At 40.8% G+C, this 22,390-nt stretch overlaps 1 protein-coding gene and 1 non-coding gene across 3 annotated transcripts in view; both read left to right on the forward strand.

Annotated features, from left to right (window-relative positions):
- Nucleotides 1–12,793, forward strand: part of PPM1E (protein phosphatase, Mg2+/Mn2+ dependent 1E) — a 237,057-nt gene extending 224,264 nt beyond the window's left edge. For both annotated transcript variants that reach the window (XM_012445453.2, XM_064378410.1), the window contains exons 5-7: nt 466–609; nt 1,801–1,894; nt 7,686–12,793. In XM_012445453.2, the coding sequence (XP_012300876.2) occupies nt 466–609; nt 1,801–1,894; nt 7,686–8,743 (1,296 nt within the window). In that variant the 3' untranslated portion in view covers nt 8,744–12,793. The remainder of the gene's footprint in view (nt 1–465; nt 610–1,800; nt 1,895–7,685) is intronic.
- Nucleotides 52–192, forward strand: LOC135275809 (U4 spliceosomal RNA). The gene has a single exon (XR_010343381.1). It is a non-coding gene; the product is annotated as a U4 spliceosomal RNA (small nuclear RNA).
- Nucleotides 12,794–22,390: the final 9,597 nt, after the last annotated feature.

Genomic DNA, 22,390 nt, shown 5'->3' on the forward strand with positions numbered 1-22,390 from the left:
CAAGTCACATAACCTGCCATAGTTTTCTTATTGGTATTTAAAGTGGAATTAAGCTTTGCACAGTGGCAGTATCATAGCCAATGAGGTTTATCCGAGGCGCAATTATTGCTAATTGAAAACTTTTCCCAATACCCCGCCGTGACGACTTGCAACACAGTCGGCACTGGCAATATTTGACAGTCTCTACGGAGACTGATTATAAAAAAAAAAAAAAAGTGGAATTAATAATCATCCCCATTTTTGCATATCACAGATCAGGTGGACTTATATGTGTATATACACATAAATAAATACATGTATGTAAAAATGCATTGAGACATATGAATTATTGTGTATTTGTGAAATTCCATTATCAATAGTGTAGCTCCCAGCTGAAAAGCTTACATTAATTATAAATTGCTTCTCAGTAAGAATGTAGTATCTATTTCTTTTCACTGAATGTGGTTTTATTTAAACTATTTTCAGAGCTTAAGATGTGGGACCACAGGAGTGGTGACTTTCATCAGAGGCAACATGCTACACGTGGCCTGGGTGGGTGATTCCCAGGTTATGCTTGTGAGAAAGGGCCAAGCTGTGGAACTAATGAAGCCACATAAACCTGACAGAGAGGTAAGTATGGTCTGTTTTAATAGAGCCTATGGTCTAGTTATTAGTTTAGATTTTCTAGTTACTGATTAGGATTCACTTAATTTTTTTTTTTTGAGACGGAGTTTCGCTCTTGTTGCCCAGGCTGGAGTGCAATGGTGCAATCTCGGCTCACTGCACCCTCCGCCTCCCAGGTTCAAGCGATTCTCTTGCCTCACCCTCCCTAGTAGCTGGGATTACAGGCATAAGCCACCATGCCCGGGTAATTTTTGTATTTTTAGTAGAGACATGGTTTCACCATGTTGGCCAGGGTGGTCTTGAACTTCTGACCTCAGGTGATCCACCCGCCTTCACCTCCCAAAGTGCTGGGATTATAGGCGTGAGCTACCACACCTGGCCAGGATTCACTTAATAATAATAATTATTTCTTGAGATGAAGTCTCACTCTGTCACCCAAGCTGGAGTACAGTGGTGCAATCTTGGCTCACTGTAACCTCCAACTCCCTGGTTCAAGCGATTCTCCTGCCTCAACTTCCTGAGTAGCTGGGATTACAGGCATCTGCCATTATGCCCAGCTAATTTTTTTTTTTTTTTTTTTTTTTTGGAGACGGAGTTTCGCTCTTGTTACCCAGGCTGGAGTGCAATGGCACAATCTTGGCTCACTGCAACCTCCGCCTCCTGGGTTCAGGCAATTCTCCTGCCTCAGCCTCCTGAGTAGCTGGGATTACAGGCATGCGCCACCATGCCCAGCTAATTTTTTGTATTTTTAGTAGAGACGGGGTTTCACCATGTTTACCAGGATAGTCTTGATCTCTTGACCTCGTGATCCACCCGCCTCGGCCTCCCAAAGTGCTGGGATTACAGGCGTGAGCCACCGCGCCCGGCATGCCCAGCTAATTTTTTCTATTTTTAGTAGAGATGGGGTTTCACCATGTTGGCCAGGCTAGTCTCAAACTCCAGACCTCGTGATTTACCTGCCTTGGCCTCCCAAAGTGATGAGATTCCAGGTGTGAGCCACTGCGCCTGGCCACTTAATATTACAATTATTACTACAATTATTACAATTATTGCTATCAGCAACTGTGTCCACCCTCCAATGGAGAAATAAGAACCTTTTCATGAGCAGATAAGTATTATATTTGTTGTTTACTGTTAAAGTAGATGAATAAATCCTGAATCCAGTTATTTGCTTCTTTTTATTGTATTGCTGTTTAGGATGAAAAGCAACGAATTGAGGCCCTTGGAGGTTGCGTAGTCTGGTTTGGTGCCTGGAGGGTGAATGGAAGTCTGTCGGTCTCCAGAGCTATTGGTAGGAAAAACAATTTTTTGTTTCTCCAAACTGTCCTCTTCTAGCTCACTGTCCTGTATTAACTCTGATGCAGGGAATCTGAGATGATAATTTATATTACCAGAGTGCTTATTATTATTCTTTAAAATAATAATTGGATAATGCCTCTTTTAATAATTGGATAATGCCTGTTTTGAGTTAATTAAACCTGTATATTTATATACTTAAATTCCATTACTGAGAGAACCATATCAAGAAATGCAGAATTTACTTTCTATGCTTTTTAAATTTTGTTTTATGGAAGCCTTTAATCATCAGTACACAAAGCTGCTTTAAACCACAGCGATTGGGCCAGGCACAGTGGCTCACATCTGTAATCCCAGCACTTTGGGAGGCTGAAGCAGGCAGACCGCTTGAGCCCAGGAGTTCAAGCCTGGGCCACACAGTAAGACTCCCATCTCTTTAAAAAAAATTTATGTATCTGGGCATAGTGGCTCACACCTGTAGTCCTAGTACATGGAAGGCTGAGGCAGAAGGATTGCTTGAGTCCAGGAGTTTGAGGCTGCAATGAGCCAAGATTGTGCCACTGCACTCCAGCCTGCGCTAAGGGAGTGAGATCCTGTCTCAGAATAAAAACAAAAAATCACAGTGTTCCTCATTTCATTGCATTTTGGATGAAATCAGTATTTTCCAGAGAATGAAAGTCTTTATATTTTATCCACATTTATTTTGTTTATGCCTTTAAGTTATTTCAATGAAGGGCTGGGCATGGTGGCTCACGCCTGTAATCCCAGCACTTTGGGAGCCGAGGTGGGTGGATCATGAGGTCAGATCAAGACCATCCTGGCCAACATGTTGAAACCCCCATCTCTACTAAAAATACAAAAAATAAGCCAGGTGTGGTGGCACATGCCTGTAGTCCCAGCTACTCGGGAGGGTGAGGCAGGAGAATTGCTTGAACCCAGGCGGAGGGTGCAGTGAGCCGAGATTGCACCACTGCACTCCAGCCTGGGTAAAGGAGTGAGAGACTCCATCTCAAAAAAAAAAAAAAAAATTATTTCAATGAATTTTAAACTGATATAAATAACAGAATAATAGGAAAAACATTGTGCTTTGTATATGAAAACTACTTTCTGTATGTGGTATGATAATTTGTCAGATAACCCTGGGGTTTCAAAGCATCCTATATCCCTGGGACTTAAATTTTTCAAAAGAAGGGGAAAGTCAAACTTGGTCTAACACATAAACAGCTAAGTTGGCTGGACACAAATGCAAGGGTATAAGTTCAGAGAATTCCATTTCTGTCTTTGTCTCACTTTGGGCCCTGGGTTTATTATTTTAGGCTTCCTGGATTCAATTCCTGTTTTTTAAAAAAGAATAAATCAATATGTGTATCTATATGGGTGATATGTACATTGCATGTATACTGCAGTTTTTTATCTGCTTCCCTAAAGAAATGAAGTAATTAGACATGGGGATAACATGGATAAATGGAATTCACATCTAGTCTCAAAATTTAATCATTAACAAAAAATTCCAGAACATGAAGAAAATCTTAAAAGGATTGTGCTTTCACCACTGATTTGAGTTCCTCCCACTCTTTGGGAAGTTGCTGGCAAGCTGTGAAGTGGCCCAAATATGAGCAGAAAGCTGAAAGGGAAATAGAGAGCTAGAAGTCTACAAATACCTCCTGAAAAATTGAAAGTCGGCTTTACCTTAGACTGGAGGGAGTTAATAGGAACTCTAGAATAAGGCCAAAAAGGGGAAATTGCTCATTTCTAAAATATACCCTTATATGGAATTATTATTTTTGGTAGGGAAAATTGTTTATTATGCACATTGTAGGAGGTTTAGCAGGACTGTCCAACACCCATTAAATGCTATCCTTGATTGAAAATCATTGAACCGGGCCGGGCACGGTGGCTCACGCCTGTAATCCCAGCACTTTGGGAGGCCAAGGCGGGTGGATCACGAGGTCAAGAGATCGAGACCATTCTGGTCAACATGGTGAAATCCCATCTCTACTAAAAATACAAAAAATTAGCTGGGCATGGTGGCGCATGCCTGTAATCCCAGCTACTCAGGAGGCTGAGGCAGGAGAACTGCCTCAACCCAGGAGGCGGAGGTTGTGGTGAGCCAAGATCGCGCTATTGCACTCCAGCCTGGGTAACAAGAGCGAAACTCCGTCTCAAAAAAAAAAAAAGAAAGAAAAGGGTTCATTTTTATTGTTTCTATTTTTAGGATGAGGGGATTTTAGATTTCAGCATGTTTGTAAGAAAAAAAAGAGAGCAAGTAGAGGGGAAATTGAAGACGAGAGAGTAGAGAAGGCGGAGTCGTCCTGTGCAGGTTCAGTTAGGACAGGAAAAAGACACCTCTTAGCCTGAGAAAATGGTAGCTCATATAGGGGAATCTCTACAGATTAAAAAAGAGTGTAAGGGGCAGGGGTGGGAGGGGAACTGAGAAAATTCAAGCCTGATCAACTTGTCTTTGAAGTAGGAAATCAGGCCATCTACCAAAATCCAGTAGCTTAAGTGGATGAGGGAGTTGAAGAATTTGAGAAATAATTGGAAACCTCATGGAATAAAATAGGGAGTTGCAAAAGGACTCCTGGGCAGAGTTCAGCTCTACTTAGGAAATAAATGATACTTAAATTTTAAAAGGTTTTCGACAGTTTCTCCCCACGAGCCCTTCAGACTTATGATTCAAAGTTGACAGGGGCATGATATGTTTCCTAACATATGAAGAGAGGAGGTTGAAGACAAAAGGATGTTGCCATTTCTACCATCAAATGGATATTCATGCCCTCCTACCAAATTTGGGGGCGAAATGTCATGAATTTGACACCCAACAGTAGAGCAGGTGAAAAGCCAGAACTTTGGCAGCGTTTTCTCTGTGCAAATCTTTGTATGTTCTGTTTCAAACTAACAGTTGCAGTAGTCTTTTAATTGAAGCACTAAAACAAGATTTTTGGGAACAGTGTGACTCAGATCACATTTATTTTTAGAGGTGGAATTCAGAAAATAATAACGATGATAATCATATAGTCAGGTAGAGTAGGGTATGGGAACTTTAGTAAATTGGTGAAGGACACTGAATCCCATATTGGGTTTTATTTATTTTTTATTTTTAAATATCTCTTAGATTTCTGCATTTTCTGCTTAAGTAGATTGGGTTTTAATGAGCTCTAGCAGGCTATGGAGGCACCATAGCATGGAAGTGAAGTTGATTAAATTAAAAGGATGCTTGGGAAAGATGGTTTGACTCCTGTAAGAAATAATGAATGGAGAAGAGCCTAGATATGAGAAAGATGAGCAGGTTATATGTTTGTGAATGGAAGGCATGAAATGAACATTTATAACATCGAAGACTAATTTCTTACCTAATAAATATACTAACCTGGGTAATTAAGTAATTATTTGTTGCTCTGTGTATCTAATCATGCAACCTGCTGGACAGGGCATGTGCCCACATTGGTTCCAGCAGAGTTATTCTCAGGGTTCCTAATGAGCTTTCTATCCTATCATCTGAGGAGTAAACAGAGATGTAAAATGTTGGAGAGAAACTTTTTTTTGAGACAGTCTCCTTCTGTCACCCAGGCTGGAGTGCAGTGGCTCAATATGGGTTCTGCAACCTCTGCCTTCCCTGTTCAAATGATTCTCCTGCTTCAGCCTCTCAGGTAGCTGGGACTTCACGTGCACACCACCAGGCTTGTCTAATTTTTGTATTTTCAGTAGAGACAAGGTTTCACCATGATCGCCAGGCTGGCTTTGAACTCCTGACCTCAAGTGATCCTCCCGCTTTGGCCTCCCAAAGTGCTGGGATTACAGGTATGAGTCACTGCTCCTGGCCAACTTTCTTGGGTCAGAGAGAACCTATAACAGATACTAGAAATAATGAAATATAGTCAGATCACTCAAGTGAGTTTATCTTCATTTTAATCTTCCCTGAGTCAAAAAGTTCAGTTTTAGCACAATGGAAAGGATAGTAATTGATGAGAATTGTGTAGGTAACAAGTAGAAGAGCTAGGACTTGGACCCAGGCAGTCTGACTCTAGTGCTGGTGTCCTTAACCACTAAGCAATATGCCACTGCTGTATAATAAAGCCGTTTGTAAATATCTAGAGTTTATTTTTTGTTTTTATAATACTATTTAATGATGATTTATGATATCCTACTCTAGGAATTATTGCTCATTACCCTGTGTGTATTGTTTTTTTTTTTTGTAAACAAGTGAATGAGAGGCCAGTTGCAATGGCTCATGTCTATAATCCCAGCACTTCGGGAGGCCAAGATGGGCGGATGGATGCTTGAGGCCAGGAGTTTAAGACCAGCCTAGGCAACACAGGGAGACCCTTGTATCTATTTTAAAAAAAAAAAAAAAAAGAAAAGAAAAATTAGCCGGGCATGGTGGTGTGTACCTGTAGTCCCAGCTAGTTGGAAGGCTGAGGTAGGAGGATCACCTGAGCCTGAGAGATCAAGGCTGCAGCGAGCCCTGATCACACCACTGCACTCCAGCCTGGGCGACAGAGTAAGACCCTGTCTCAAAAAAAAAAAAAAAGGAAGTTAGTTAATTAGAGTCCCTTGTAGTAGTCATAAGCTATTTGGTTACCTGACAGGCTAAGGACCCTTTTGCTGCGTTCTCACAAAGTACCTAAAGGAATGTAATCAATGTAAACAGTGAATGAATCTGGAAGTGCTCTGGATCTGAAAGTCCTAAGTGAACAATTATCTCAGTAGTCTGGTGATAGAAACCTAGTTTAGTGTGGGCCCGAGGTCTGCAGTCTCACTCCTACCCCAAGCACCCTACTCTCCAACTGCAGGTTACTCCTTAATAGTCCTGTTCCCTCAATTGAGGCAACTTCTCTTCCTGGTGATAACTGACTTACCCTTCAGGACCAGCTCAGATGTTATTCTGTGAAAGGATAAGCGAAGCAAGGATGAGATGTCATTCTTTCTTCTCTAAAGAGAGAAAGGCCCAGAGAGCCCTTGGGTTCTCACAGTTGTTAGTAAGTGGGGAAATGCACAATAACAATAAAGACAGGAGTGGGTGATGATGGGAGCATACAAAGAATATGGTAGTCTCTAAATAGAAGAGAAAACAAGCCATACATTTTTGTCTGTTCTCTAGAAAAGCACCATTAAAAAACAGAAAGCCAAGTGGGTTGGGAATCAAGAAAACTGCATTCAGCTCCCACGTGTGAGGCCTTGGGTCGGCACATAACTCTTCCTAGCTTAAGGGAGTTAGACTTGATTTATAAAATCTCATGTAACTCAAACCTTCCTTCATGCTCACAACATGAAGCTATTTATTGATTTCTAAACAAGAACACAACAAAAATTGTTTAATGGAGAATGATCAAAGCTTTGGTTTCTTTCTTTGAATGTGGACTTGTTCTCAAATTTCAATTAACTCAAACCTAACCTCCTGCAAAAGAACAGCTCTACTACATCAATCATGTTTTCCTACATAGTGTACTGAATTTTCCAGTACATCAACGAACTTAGATCTGACATTGTTGTTATACTCAGCTAAGCCTAAATAATAGCCAGAGGCACATATTCAGAGTCTAAGCTACATAAGGATTTATGCTCAGTAACTAGCAATTATTTAACTGGGAATAAGGAGTAAACAGACCTGATTACCAGAGAATTTAAGTATTTTGTCAAAAACTATTTAAAAAATTCTTTCCAGTCAATTCAGTTCACAATCCAGTAAGTTGTGATCAGAGTCATGGCATTGTTCATAAATGTTCTTAGCACAATAGGTAAAACAAAGGCTGACTAACGATGCCCCTACCCTCTGCTTCCCACAGGAGATGCTGAACATAAGCCATATATCTGTGGGGATGCAGATTCTGCCTCTACTGTTCTGGATGGGACCGAAGACTACCTCATTCTGGCCTGTGATGGCTTCTATGACACCGTGAACCCTGATGAGGCAGTCAAAGTTGTGTCCGACCACCTGAAAGAGAATAATGGAGACAGCAGTATGGTTGCTCACAAATTAGTGGCATCAGCTCGTGATGCTGGGTCAAGTGATAACATCACGGTTATTGTGGTATTCCTGAGGGACATGAACAAAGCTGTAAATGTTAGTGAGGAATCAGATTGGACAGAGAACTCTTTTCAAGGAGGGCAAGAAGATGGTGGGGATGATAAGGAGAATCATGGAGAGTGCAAACGCCCTTGGCCTCAGCACCAGTGCTCAGCACCAGCCGATCTAGGCTATGATGGGCGTGTGGATTCATTCACTGATAGAACTAGCCTGAGCCCAGGGTCCCAAATCAACGTGCTGGAAGACCCAGGCTACCTAGATCTCACACAATTAGAAGCAAGCAAACCTCACAGTGCCCAGTTTTTGCCACCAGTTGAGATGTTTGGTCCTGGTGCACCAAAGAAAGCAAATCTTATTAATGAGTTAATGATGGAGAAAAAATCAGTTCAGTCATCATTGCCTGAATGGAGTGGTGCTGGAGAGTTTCCCGCTGCTTTCAATTTGGGTTCAAGAGGGGAGCAGGTATACAGAATGGAGAGCTTGTCTCCTGTCTGTCCAGGGATGGAAAATGAACAGTTAAAATCCCCGGGAAACAGAGGAGTTTCTAGATTGTCCCACTTACGCCACCACTACTCAAAGAAGTGGCACAGATTTAGGTTTAATCCAAAGTTTTATTCATTTCTCTCTGCTCAAGAGCATTCCCACAAAATAGGCACTAGCCTGTCCTCACTTACTGGAAGTGGGAAGAGAAATAGGATAAGAAGTTCTCTGCCTTGGAGGCAAAATAGTTGGAAAGGGTACAGTGAAAACATGAGGAAGCTCAGAAAGAGTCATATTCCATGCCCAGATCTTCCTTGGAGCTATAAAATAGAATAATTTTTCTTTCAAGTAGGCTAGCTAGCTCTCCCCCAATAAAAAACACCACTATCAGAGTAGAAACAAGGTAGACATTTCTAAAACATGTGCTTCATTATGAATCCATGGATGGCTCAACTCTTCAATGTAAATAGATCTCTAGGAAACTCAAAGTACACTGTTTTCAATCTAAAAAAAAAGTATTGGCAGTTTCACTTGCAAAATTATACAACTGGTCCCTGTGATGTGTCTCGACACCTATATACAACCCCCTTCCCACCATCCCTTCATGTCACTAGTGGAAGCTTTCAAGTTAGTTATTTCAGTCAGGATATATAGTGCTGAAATCTCAATGCAGTTGAAATCTGGTCTGATGTGCCTAATATATCTATGGAAAATTTAATGCTGAATTAAATTTAGTTGGGAAATGTCCCTCAAAATCCTGGGCACTGGCCGGGCGTGGTGGCTCACGCCTGTAATCCCAGCACTTTGGGAGGCCGAGACGGGTGGATCATGAGGTCAAGAGATCGAGACCATCCTGGTCAACATGGTGAAACCCCGTCTCTACTAAACATACAAAAAATTAGCTGGGCATGGTGGCGCGTGCCTGTAATCCCAGCTACTCAGGAGGCTGAGGCAGGAGAATTGCCTGAACCCAGGAGGCGGAGGTTGCGGTGAGCCGAGATCACGCCATTGCACTCCAGCCTGGGTAACAAGAGCGAAACTCCGTCTCAAAAAAAAAAAAAAAAAAATCCTGGGCACTATGAAGGAACCCCCTGCCCCCTCACATTTTTGGGTAGGTAAAAGACTAAAAGCCATATGGATTTTAACTGATAACAATGAAAGTGGTAAATTAGTGTAAAAGTGTCATATTCACAGACTTGAGGCGATTTATAGTCAGAAAAATTTACTGATTTTTTTCCTGTAACATAAAAGACTGAAAATTTTTTTTAATTAAAAATTTCCTAGGGCTATAGTTATTTGGGAGTTTCATAACCTGTTATGGTGCTTTCGGAGGAATTTTTATTATTTAGCATTTTAGGAGACCGCTGTCAACTGGTTTTAATCTAGGATGCTAATGTGTTTTCCACTGTACCCTCATCTCAGGAATAAAACTGGTTTAATGGAGATGATGTCAGGTACAAATATACTATAGAGTCAAAATGCCATTTACAAAGAAAATCAAAAGCATTTCTATATTTTGTCTTTTTTTTTTAGTTCAGACAGCAAAGGCATGTACTACTATAAAATAGTGATTTTAGAGAATGAAAAATGCTAGTTTTAACTTCTCTAAAATTATTTCCCCCAAGGGAGTGAAGTAATTGGCATGAAGGAGGCTGAATGAAAGTATTGCCTAAAGTAAGCCCAGAGGCCGTGAGAAAGCAGATTTCCAACAGCCAGGTCTGATCATGTGTTTATAGGATAGTAAATGATCCCCAGGCTCATAACAGAGGACTAAAAATCCCTGCATTTTAAAGACATAGATGACTGGCATATTTTGGGTACCAGTATAGCTATATCAAATAGACAAATAAAAACAGCTTCACTTTAGCAATGATCAGATTGTTAATCTACAGATTTTATTTTTAAAAATTTGGATGTAAGTAGAGACTTTCAGTATTTGTTTTCTTTGATTTTGAAGTCATTTCTTCTTAAGTCTGTGACAAATGGTTAAAAAGGAGTCAACATGGCCCCAACTATAGCACTAGAACCTTTTCATCATTCTGAGGCTTTGCCCCACATGTGGACCTCACTCTTATCTGTCACTTTCTGAAGCCTAGATCTTGTTAACAACCCATCAGGTGCAGTGTCAGTTTCAAATCAAATTATCTAAGAAAACAAGAGAGGCAGCAGAATATTGGTACACATTATAGTCCAAAGTGCTTAGTGAAGTAAAAAAAAAAAAACTTTTAAAAATTTCTATAGTTGTCTATTGGTAATGTTTCTGATCAGAGTAAAGAAGGTAAAGGGAAAAGTTAAACATGATAGGCTTTTTCAGTGGGGGGAAAAAAAAATGGCTGCATGAAACTGGGACAAAGACCCATCTTTAAGGGTCTGGATTTTGTAGGTCAGACTACACAGCAGTGTTAACTCATTTCTCATGCCATTAGCTCTCTAGAAAATAAAGCAAAGTAGTTCTAGTGTGGTCGTTATAAACCAATATTGTAAAAAATAGCAACTATTCATTTGTTCACAACATACATATTTATAGTTAGGTACCATTTGTAAGGTAAGTCCTTTAAAATCCTATAATACATACTAAAATAGTGGTTATTGGTCTGATATATGCTGCTCTTGGTTCTATAAACTAAATAAATAAAAAGCAGTGCTTTGTGAAATGCAGTGTTATATCTTAATGCCACTGGTGATAGAAAGTAGTTCCCTTCAGTTCAAATCCTGTGCCCTTATTTGCTGCTTGCTGACGTAAGCAATAAGTAACCCTCTAATGGTATCTACACATTTCTGTAACTTGTATTTAATGATGGTGTATCTGGTGATTGTAAAAATATTAGACAGATATAAAAGTATCTATATAATATATATATAAATTGTTAATGCTGAGGTAGAGTCTGTGAATTATGTGTTTTGTATTTTTATTCATTGTGTAATTTAGTGGTGGTGAAAGTTCTACACTCAATCCTTAAAGAGTGGCAGTATCCCTTTTTCAATTTAACATGGTCTGCATCAATCTGTTTGCCTGCTAAACAAGTTTTGTTAGAATAGGAAATAGTAAATACAAACAAGAGTGTAGTATTGGTTAGGGAAACAGACTTTAGGTCACCAACTGGAGTCATTACAAACTCCTTGTACATTCACTGTGAGTTTCAAAGGGAGTCAGTCCCCAATTTAAAGGTTTCCTTTGTTCACTTTCTAGATGTGTACTTTTGAGGGATATGAGGTTAGGCAACATTACAGCAACATACACTGGGGCTATTAATCCCATTTAGGTCTGTACTGAAGAGGATGGGTAGAAACACATATGTATATACCTTTTCTTTACCCAGAAGTGCCATCCATTGTCCTTGAATTATTAGGATTAAAGTTACTGTTGCATTTAACTAGGAGGCTCCTTGAAAGTAACACCTTTTCCAAGGACAATGGCAACAATATCAATGTCAACACTGAGTCTAATTTTGACCACATTTATAGTGGTATAGTGTCAATACTGCATTTTCATGACAACCACACTCCAATGTTGGAACACTGTGCCAGTAAGAAGTGCAACATCCCGTAGGCAGATGAAAATGATGCACGGACAAATTCAGTGTTTACAGAAAAACTGCTGTGGTTCAAGTACTTCCTTCCCCATCAAATCCTTGCTAAGGCTTTGTGAGAAAATGATCTACATTTTTAAACCTAATTTATTCATTCTGTGAACATTCTCACCTAAGCAAGGCTATAAGGGAATATTATACTTTTGTCCACACTTTAAATTTGAGACTATTTTTCTTTGAATCGTAAGTTGGCAAAAGAAATTTTTTTCGCCTTTGAAAATCACATGATATTAAAGGTCAAATACCCACTCTTCTATTCTGATCTGCAAATAGCTCAAATGTCTCTTGCAAAGCAAAGTAAGACACTGCCAGTATTATAACACAATTATTTTTCAGAAAAATGGTATGATGTTGAAAAATAATTGTTACTTCCTATTGCAGCATTTTATCTTCTATCTTGAAGACCATTTATTGTACTAATTAGAAAATATAAACTAGGACAGGGAACTCTAGACTGACACAGCAGTTGTTTTTTGAAAAGGAAATAAACTTTGATGAACTAGATAATCAGATATATCACTGTAAACTCTTACCCTAGGTGCTCTTTGGTGAGACAGGCTTTGTTCTCTTGTTCATAACATTTCTCTGCAAAGAATTCTCTATGGAGTGAAGCGAATGAAGTTAATTATTTCTTACCAAGTAAATTTATCAATTTACAAATCAGCTCTACAGCTCACTTTTGAGTTTGGTTGTAATCATGAGTGATCCTTCATATTTTATTAAAACTGTTCATTCAGGTAGGGAGTATGTTGAAATTTTGCCAATTATCTTAATAAAACCCGGCAATTTAAAACCACTAGTCATTTGTCTTTTTATTTAAAGGAAAGGTAAGTTATGTAGTGTTTAAATTTGTGTAGATTCCTTCAGAACTGGAAAATAAAATCCTGAGGTGGACATTTTCTTAAGGTTGGAACATTTAAAATAAAATTTGCTAAATGCTGCTATAACATTATTTTGGTAACCAGCAAAGAGATGTTTCATCTTATACCTGTTCTCTTTTTTTTTTTTGGAGACGGAGTTTCGCTCTTGCTACCCAGGCTGGAGTGCAACGGCGCGATCTCGGCTCACCGCAACCTCCGCCTCCTGGGTTCAGGCAATTCTCCTGCCTCAGCCTCCTGAGTAGCTGGGATTACAGGCACGCACCACCATGCCCAGTTAATTTTTTGTATTTTTAGTAGAGACGGGGTTTCACCATGTTGACCAGGATGGTCTCGATCCCTTGACCTCGTGATCCACCCGTCTCGGCCTCCCAAAGTGCTGGGATTACAGGCGTGAGCCACCGCGCCCAGCCCATACCTGTTCTCTTCATTAGTTTAATTGAGGGGAGATAGAGCGGTGTGTGTTAGAATCCTAAAAGAGAAGAGGAACTGGACCTGCCAAAGGGCTAAGTGTTGGGTTCTCCTTCTCCCAGCTACTTCATTCTTAGAACTCTGCATCTAACAAAGTTTTCCCATTTTACTTTGCCTCTTTTAGTTTCAAGCTAGAAGAAAGTAATTTCTTACTTTGGCCAATTATTAAGCCAAATCAAATCGTTACAGGATTACCAGGTCAAATAAAACCCAGTGGGAGGGGAGCCTATGGAGCAGCCTTTCCCACATGCACACCAAGAGACACTGACTGACCTGCAGGTCTCAGACAAGGACTCTGGCCAGCAAGATCTGCAGAGCAGGAATGGAAGGGAGACTCCCTGTCAACATGCCAGCCAAGAAAAGGATTTTAGAAAGAGAGCAGCCCGTACAACTGATGTCCCGGACTCCACAGTGGCTAATCTTACCATGCGTTCATAAGCATCCCTAGGCAGAGTTTTAAAACTTCTATAAATCTAGATTATGAAGGCATGTATTGGTGGATGTGGAAACAAGAGGTAGAATGAGAAGTCTAAAAATATTACCACATAAAGATTCAAATGAATATGCAAAAAAGAAAATAGCTCTTGGGGTTTTCTATTTCAAATTTCTCTATCTTACCCTTTATAATTTAAACATCTAAAAATTTAGATAAAAAATTTAAAATGGCTTTTTCTGAACTGTGGTTTGAGGATTAATTACACTCGTTTTACATTCAATAAAATGTGTATTTTGCATATATAAATATTTTGAATCACAGCACCTCCAGCTTCCACTCTGGGATGTAGGGGTAGAAGGAACATTTCTTCCATTCTTACTATGCAAACAAGCCAGATGGACTATTAAATTAGGACTTTTTTCCAAATCCACTGGAAAGCTGAGGTTGCAGATTAACCAAATGGCCCTGAATGCAGAGGGGCAGTTGCCTGCAAGTGGAGAGAAGACACTAGCACTAGCGTCTGTGGGGTTGCTGTAAACAGACTAGAAAGAACATGCTAGCTAAAAGTGATGATCAGTGAAGGCAGAATATGGGCTGCAACAAGATGTGAAGTCCCATAACGTGAAGGCCTGCAGAAACTGGGGCAGTCGCCTATCTTGCAGGCTTTTTCTTCACAATCTCTACCAGGGGCTGAGAGAAAATACTGGAAAGAACCCTAAGAAGTGTCAGCTGTGGAGTACACCCAGGGAAATATACAGCAGCCTTGGACACGGGTAAAGGAACTTACCATACTCCTTCTCTCATCTCACAGAACAAAAGTGTTATTCTGTGAGGGAAAAAGGGCATAAATACTGTTGCCCTCTGGATCCTGGTGAAAAGTCACTGTGGCAGAGGGAAGAGGCTAGGGAAAAAAAAGCCCCATCCCAGGGGAGGGGCAGAGTAAATGAAGACCCTCCCAAACCTAGGAACACAGTGCCTAAAACTGCAGCTTAATCGAAGAATACCAGCCCCTCCCTAGCCCCCAGTTACACTTCAAGTAACAGCAGAATATTTCCAAGAGGACGACAGGAGAGCAACAGAAGCACACCGAGAGACCCTCTCGGAGACCCAGCACAAAGCTTCTGAGCCTGGAAACTCAGGGTCAGAAACACAGTGCTCTGGCATCCAACCCCAATCAGAAATGCTATGTATCATCACAGGAACTTGAGACCACTAAGGATAATCAGCAAATCCAATCTTGAACCAAGCACAACTCCTAACTACTATTAAAAAGTAATTTTGGTTCTTGCCATTACAAAAGCGAAAACCATAATTACTTTTGCACCACCCCTAATACATTATTTCCATCTCTGCGACAGAGGTCTTAGCAGCAGCAAAAGCCAGCCCACTTTCAGGTGTAAAAACTATTCATCAAAGTATCTTGTCCTATGTGAGATGTGTTGCTTTTAACAAAATACAGTCATATGAAAAGCCAAGAAGAAAACATTCTGAAGAGATGAAACAATCAGAACCAGACTCAGACAACAGAGATTTTGGAAGAGAGAATTTTAAGTAATTATAGTTTTGGGATGCCAAGGTGGGAGGATCACCTGAGCTCAGAAGTTTGAGACCAGCCTGGCCAACATCGCGAAACCCCATCTCTACTAAAAATATAAAAGCTCCATGTGGTGGAGTGTGCCTGTAGTCCCAGCTACTCAGGAGGCTGAGAGTGCAGTGAGCCGAGATTGTGCCACTGCATTCCAGCCTAGGTGATGGTGCGAGACTCTGTCTCAAAAAAAAAAAAAAAAAAATTATGATTATGTCAAGAAAAATGGTTGATACTACGCAAGATCATATGGGTGATTACAGCAGAGAGATGGAACCTATAATTAAATATTAAATGTAAAACATCAAAAATGCTGTAACAGAGATGGATGAATGGCTTCAGTTGGCTAATGAGGCTCTAAACTACTGAAAAGAAAATCAGTCAAACTTAAAGACAAGTTAACAAAAATTACCCTGAAACACAACAGAAAAAAAAATGAAAGAAAAACACAATCAACCCAGAACATAACATACAAAAGCTGTGCGGCAGTATCTGTGTAACATATGCACAACTAGAATCCTAGAAGAAGAGAAACATAACGGGCAGAAGAAATATTTTGAAGACATAATGGCTGAGAGTTTTCCAAAGTCAATGACAAACACAAAACCAAAGACAAAAGAAACCCAGAAAACACCAAAAAATGCTGGGCAAGGTGGCTCACACCTGTAATCCCAGCATTTTGCGTGGCTAAGGTGGGAGGATCACTTCAACTCAGGAGTTCAAGACCAGCCTGGGCAATGCAGTGAGACCCTCTCTGGGGAAAAAAAAAAAAAATTAGCTGGGCATGGTGTATGGTTTGTAGCCCCAGCTACTTGAGAGGCTGAGGTGGGAGGATTGCTTGAGCCCGGGAGGGGCGAGGCTGCAGTGAGCTGTGATCCTGCTGCTGCTCTCCAGCCTGGGTGACAGAGCAAGACTTTGTCTCAAAAAAAAAAACAAAAAAGAAAAGAAAAGAAAGGCTAGGCATGGTGGCTCACACCTGTAATCCTAGCACTTTGGGAGGCCGAGGCAGGCATACCACTTGAGGTCAGAAGCTTGAAACTAGTCTGGGAAACATGGAGAAACCCCATTTCTACTAAAAACACAAAAATTAGCCAGGTATAGAAGTGCATGCCTGTAATCCCAGCTACTAGGGAGGCTGAGGCACAAGAATCATGTGAACCTGGGAGGTGGAGGTTGCAGTGAGCCAAGATCGAGCCACTGCACTCGAACCTGGGTGACAGAGCGGGACTCTGTTTCAAAAGGAAAAAAAAAATCAGAGCACACCAAGGAAGATAAATACCAACTACACCACACCTAAGAAAAAGTAGTTTTCTGTCCAGGTGTGGTGGCTCACGTCTGTAATCCCAGCGCTTTGGGAGGCCGAGGCGGGCAGATCACCTGAGATCAGGAGGTCGAGGCCATCCTGGCTAACACAGTGAAACCCCGTTTCTACTACAAAAACAAAAAATTAGCCAGGTGTGGTGGCACGCACCTGTAATCCCAGCTACTTGGGAGGCTGAGACAGGAGAATTGCTTGAACCTGGGAGGCGGAGGTTGCTGTGAGCTGAGATCATGCCATTGCACTCCAGTCTGGGTGAGAAGAGTAAAACTCTGTCTCAAGAAAAAACAAAAAGAATAAATAACACCGATAACACCAATTCTACACATTCTTTTCCAAAAATAGAACATTCACCTTATGACATCAGCATTACTCTGACACCAAATCAGATGAAGACAGAATAAAATTTCAGACCAATATCACTCATGAATATAGATGGAAAAGTTCTGGGCAAAATATTAGCAAAATACCATTACACACCTATGGCTAAAAAATGGTTGGTTAGCTCAGCTGGTTAGAAAAAAAAAAAAGAATGGCTAAAAAACTACTGGCAGTGCCAACTGTTTGTGAGATGCAACTGGAACTCTCGTGCTACTGATGAGAATGCAAAACAGTTATGTTAGGGTGGAGGTTGAGCAGCATCTTAGAAAGTTAAGACTACACTTACCATGACTCAGTACAATGAGTTCTGACAGCAACTATGTGGAGGTAGGTCGAACTGTACAGGTTACGGGCAAAGTCTTCCACAAGACTGCCCTCATTCCAGACACCAGCTCCAAGTTCCGGGATCCTGAGGCCACCTTCACTTTTAACCAGCTAGTTACAAATCTGGGCATTTCTGCTATCCTACTCAGGTTTGAAAATTGACTATAACAACTCACAGAACTCAGAAATGTACTTATGATCAGAGTTTCATTATGATAAATGGATATAAATAAGCCAGCTAAAGGGAGAGATACATAGGGTGAGGTGTGGGAGAGTCCCAAATATGAAGGCCCCTTGACTTGAGGACAACTTTACTCACTCTCCAGGCACACTGTTACATGTAATATATACAGAGTACTGTCAACCAGGGAAACTCACTCAAGCTTTAGTGTCCAGAGTTTTCCCTGGAACTTCCTTATATAGGCATAACAATCATTAGCAATGAGCTTAAACTGGGCTATCACATGGTTCAGAAACTCAACCCTCTAATGATACTCATGGCCTTTCTCGTGTAGCTAGCCCCCATCCTGAGTCATCTCATTAGCATAAACTAGCAAGGCCCACCATAAATTACTCCTATCACTTGAGGAATACCAAAGATGTAGAGGGCACTTCCTAGGAACTAGGGACAAAGGTCAGACAACTATTACACACCCAGCAATCCCACTCCCAGGCATATGCTATGGTTTGGCTGTGTCCCCACCCAAATCTCATCTTGAATTCCCATGTATTGTGGGAGGGACCCAGTGGGAGGTAACTGAATCATGGGGGCAAGACTTTCCTGTGCCATTCTCATTATAGTGAATAAGTCTCATGAGAGCTGATGATTATATAAGGGGGAGTTTCCCTACATAAGCTCTTTTCTCTTGTCTGCCGCCATATGAGACGTGCCTTTCACCTTTCACCATGATTGTGAGGCCTCCCCAGTCATGTGGAACTGTAAGTCCAATAAACCTCCTCCTTTTATAAATTGCCCAGTCTCATGTATGTCTTTATCAGCAGTGTGAAAACAGACTAATACAGCATATAACACTCTAGAGAATAAAAGCTTATGCTCACACAAAAATTTGTACCCAAATGTTTACAAGAATCTAATCAGCCTAAACTAGAAATAACCCAAATGGGTAAATGAATAAACGGCGATATATCCGCACAGTGGACTACTACTACTCAGCAATAAAAAAGAATGAAGTACTGATTCACACAAGATGAGTTAAACTTAACTGCACTTTGCGAAGTGAGAGGCTGAATTGTGATCCCATTTACATGACTCTCTGGAAAAGGGAAAATTAAAAGGGCAGAAAACAGAACAAATCAGATCAGTGGTAGCCAGGAGCTGCAGGGAAGGGAGGTAGTTACCTATAAAGCACCAGGACAGGGAATTTTTGGGGTGACTGAAATGTTGTGTATAGTATTGTGGTGGCAGACACATGACATTTGTTGAAACCCACAAAACTATGCCACGAAGACTGAATTTTAATGTATGTAAATTTACAAATTAACCAGGATATGTGGGGGAGGACAGAATGTAAACCATAACAGATGGACCTAACTGTGTTACCAATGAAGCACAAAACACAATGAAGGGAATGGAAAAGAAAAGAACTGATTTTGAATCTAAGGACCTACGTATCTGAAAACATGTTATGACACAATACTGAAAAGCTAAAGACTCAAAGAACGGTACACAAGCACTATATTTTAGGTGGTAAATTTGTTTTTTGTAGGGCATAGCCTGGAATCCACAGGAGGCCAAAAGTTTTGAAGCTACCTGTATATTAGGGTTGAACAAGTACATACATATATTGTAGCTAATGAGAGCTAGGCTTGTGTCAGAGAAAGGTAAGAGGGAAGGCCAGAATGAGGCCTCTCAGAGTTGAACTGTTACCAATATAGACTCATAGTCACACACACACACACACAGATGTGTACAGACATACCTATGAATGTGTGTATTTGCATGTGTACCTTTACAGTCAGCCCTGTATCTTTGGTTTCTGCATCCATGGAGTCAAGCAACTACGGACAGAGTTTATTTTTAAAAATAAAGAAAAAATATAGCACGACACTAATTTACATAGCATTTACATTGCATTAGGTATTATAGAGATGATTTAAAGTATCTGGAAGCTCAGGCATGGTGGCTCACACCTGTAGTCCCAGCTACCTGAGAGGCTGAGGTGAGAGGATTGCTTGAGCCCAAGAGTTCGTAGCTGCAGTGAGCTATGTATGCACAACTGCACCCCAGCCTGGGCAATAGAATGACACCCTGTCTCAAAACCCAAAACAAAGGATCCAGGAGAAGGTGCACAGGCTATATGCAAACACTATGCCATTTTATATAGGGACTTGAGCATCTGTGAACTTTGGTATTCACGTGGGGTCTTGGAACCAATCCCTCACAGATACTGACGGAACAGCTGTCTACATACATTTACTTTTTTTTGAGACAGGGTTTCACTCTGTCACCCAGATTGAAGTGCAGTGGCACAATCTTGGCTCACTGCAACCTCTACCTCCCAAGCTCAAATGATCTTTCCACCTCAGCCTTCCAAGTGGCCAGGACCACAGGTGCACGCCACCACACTCAGCCAATTTACATTTTCTATCTATCCACTGAGTGGGACTAGAAGCAGTGAGTCTAATAATAATAAATACATGGCATCCAAATCTTTGTTTCTAAATAGCATTCTCCAATAAAAAGAACCATGGTTCCTCAGGAAATGGTTAATTCCATGGCTGGGGTCACATCTTGTGATGTCAGAAAGCAAAGAAATGCTTAAAAAAACCAAGAATGAGACATATGAAAAGGGCACAGGAGCCAATCTGGAAGAGTTTCCATGGCTAAAACTAGAACAAGCCAAGCTACAAAATATTTACAGCATTGAGTCATAACTCAAAAACAAAATACATATCCATTATATATGGACATAAAGTAGCTGATAAAATTAAGTGACTGAAATTTTTAAAATGGGGAAGGACTTTTCCTTATAGCATTCTAATAAAAAACACAGAAGAAATTAGAGAATTAGAAAATTAAACATTACAGTAATAATTCCCATAGGCAAGATCAACTACTAGGTGATAAAATTAGTAAGTGAGAGTTTTGTTCGGGCGCAGTGGCACATGCCTCTATCCCAGCACTATGGGAGGCTGAGGCAGAAGGACTGCTTGAGCCCAGGAGTTCAAGACCCCATCTCTACAAAAAATACAAAAATATTATTTTTTGTATGCCTCAGGAGGCTGAAGTAGGAGGGCCACTTAAGCCCATGGGGTTGAGGCTGTACTGAGCCTAGATCGAGCCACTGTACTCCAGCTGTTTGGGTAACAAAGCCAGACCCTGTCTTTGAAAAAAAAGGTTTAATAGAAACAAGGTATCTGCATAGTTTCAAAGTATCTGCCCCCAATACTAGTAATTACAAAGGGAAAGAAACTAAATTTAAAATTTCTAGTAGGGAATCCTCACAAACACCACCTTAACCAAGTAATCTCAAGGTTAAGTTCACCAACAAAAAAAAATCAACATCAGCTGGGCTCGGTGGCTCACATCTGTAATCCCAGAACTTTGGGAGGCCAAGGTAGGCGAATCACAAGGTTAAGAGATCAAGACCATCCTGGCCAAGATGGTGAAACCCTGTCTCTACTAAAAATATAAAAATTAGCTGGGTGTGTTGGCGTGCGCCTGTACTCCCAGCTGCCTGGGAGGCTGAGGCAGGAGAATCACTTGAACCCGGGAGGTGGAGGCTGCAGTGAGCCAAGATTGTGCCACTGCACTCCAGCCTGGCAACAGACCGAGACTCTGTCTCAAAAAAAAGGAAAAAGAGAAAAGAAATCAACATCAGGCCAGGAGTGGTGGGTTGTGCCTGTAATCCTAGCACTTTGGGAGGCTGAGGTGGGTGGATGGCTTTGAGCTCAGGAGTTGGAGGCCAGCCTGGGCAACATGGTGAAACCCTATCTCTACAAAAAATACAAAAGTTAGCCAGGTATGGTGGTGGACACCTATAGTCCCAGCTACTCGGGAGGCTTAGGTGGGAAGATCGCTTGAGCCCGGGAAGCAGAGTTTGCAGTGAACCAAGCTGGTGCCACTGCCTTCTAGCCTGAGTGACACAGTGAGACTCCATCCCAAAAAAATATAAAAATAGGAAGAAAAAAAATAAATAAAAACAAATCTATATGTATGTATATGTATTTACATATAAACATTGTATTCCTGCTGATCTGATGCACTGAGAAGGGCCTTCCCAATAATGCATAACTTCAAGTTAATATAAGAAAGCATCTGACAAACCCAAATAGAAGAACATTTTTTTTTTTTTTGAGACTGAGTCTCGCTCTCGCCAGGCTGGAGTGCAGTGGTGTCATCACGGCTCACCGCAACCTCTGACTCCCAGGTTCAAGTGATTCTCCTGCCTCAGCCTCCTGAGTAGCTGGGATTACACCACACCCAGCTAACTTTTGTATTTTTAGTAGAGATGAGGTTTCACTCTGTTGGCCAGGATGGTCTCAATCTCCTGACCTCATGATCTACCTGCCTTGGCCTCCCAAAGTGCTGGGATTACAGGTGTGAGCCACTGCGCCTGGCCAGAAGAACATCTAATAAAATAACACATCCTCTTCAAAAATATCATGGTCACGAAAGTAAGGAAAGATGGTGGGGCTATCATATACTGAAGGATACCAAGGAAACGTGCTAACAAAGTACAATGTGAGATCCTAGACTGGATCCTAGAACAGAAAAAGAACATTTGTGAAATAACTGATGCAATCTGAACAAATTCTGTAGATTGATTAACAATACTGTAACCAGGATTAATTTCTTAGTTTTGATCATTGCTCTATAATTATGTAAGGCATTAACAAAGGAGAAGCTGGGCAGAGGGTATACGGAAACTCACAATTTTTGCAACTCTTTTGCAAACCTAAAATTATCTTAAAATTAAAAGCTAAAAAAAAGAATAATCTTTAGGTTTTTAATTATTAGGTATCAGAATGTTGGGTTT

Source organism: Aotus nancymaae, unplaced genomic scaffold, assembly GCF_030222135.1.
Source record: "Aotus nancymaae isolate 86718 unplaced genomic scaffold, 86718_ANA_hifiasm-v0.15.2.pri h1tg000018l, whole genome shotgun sequence".
Taxonomy (NCBI): Eukaryota; Metazoa; Chordata; class Mammalia; order Primates; family Aotidae; genus Aotus; species Aotus nancymaae.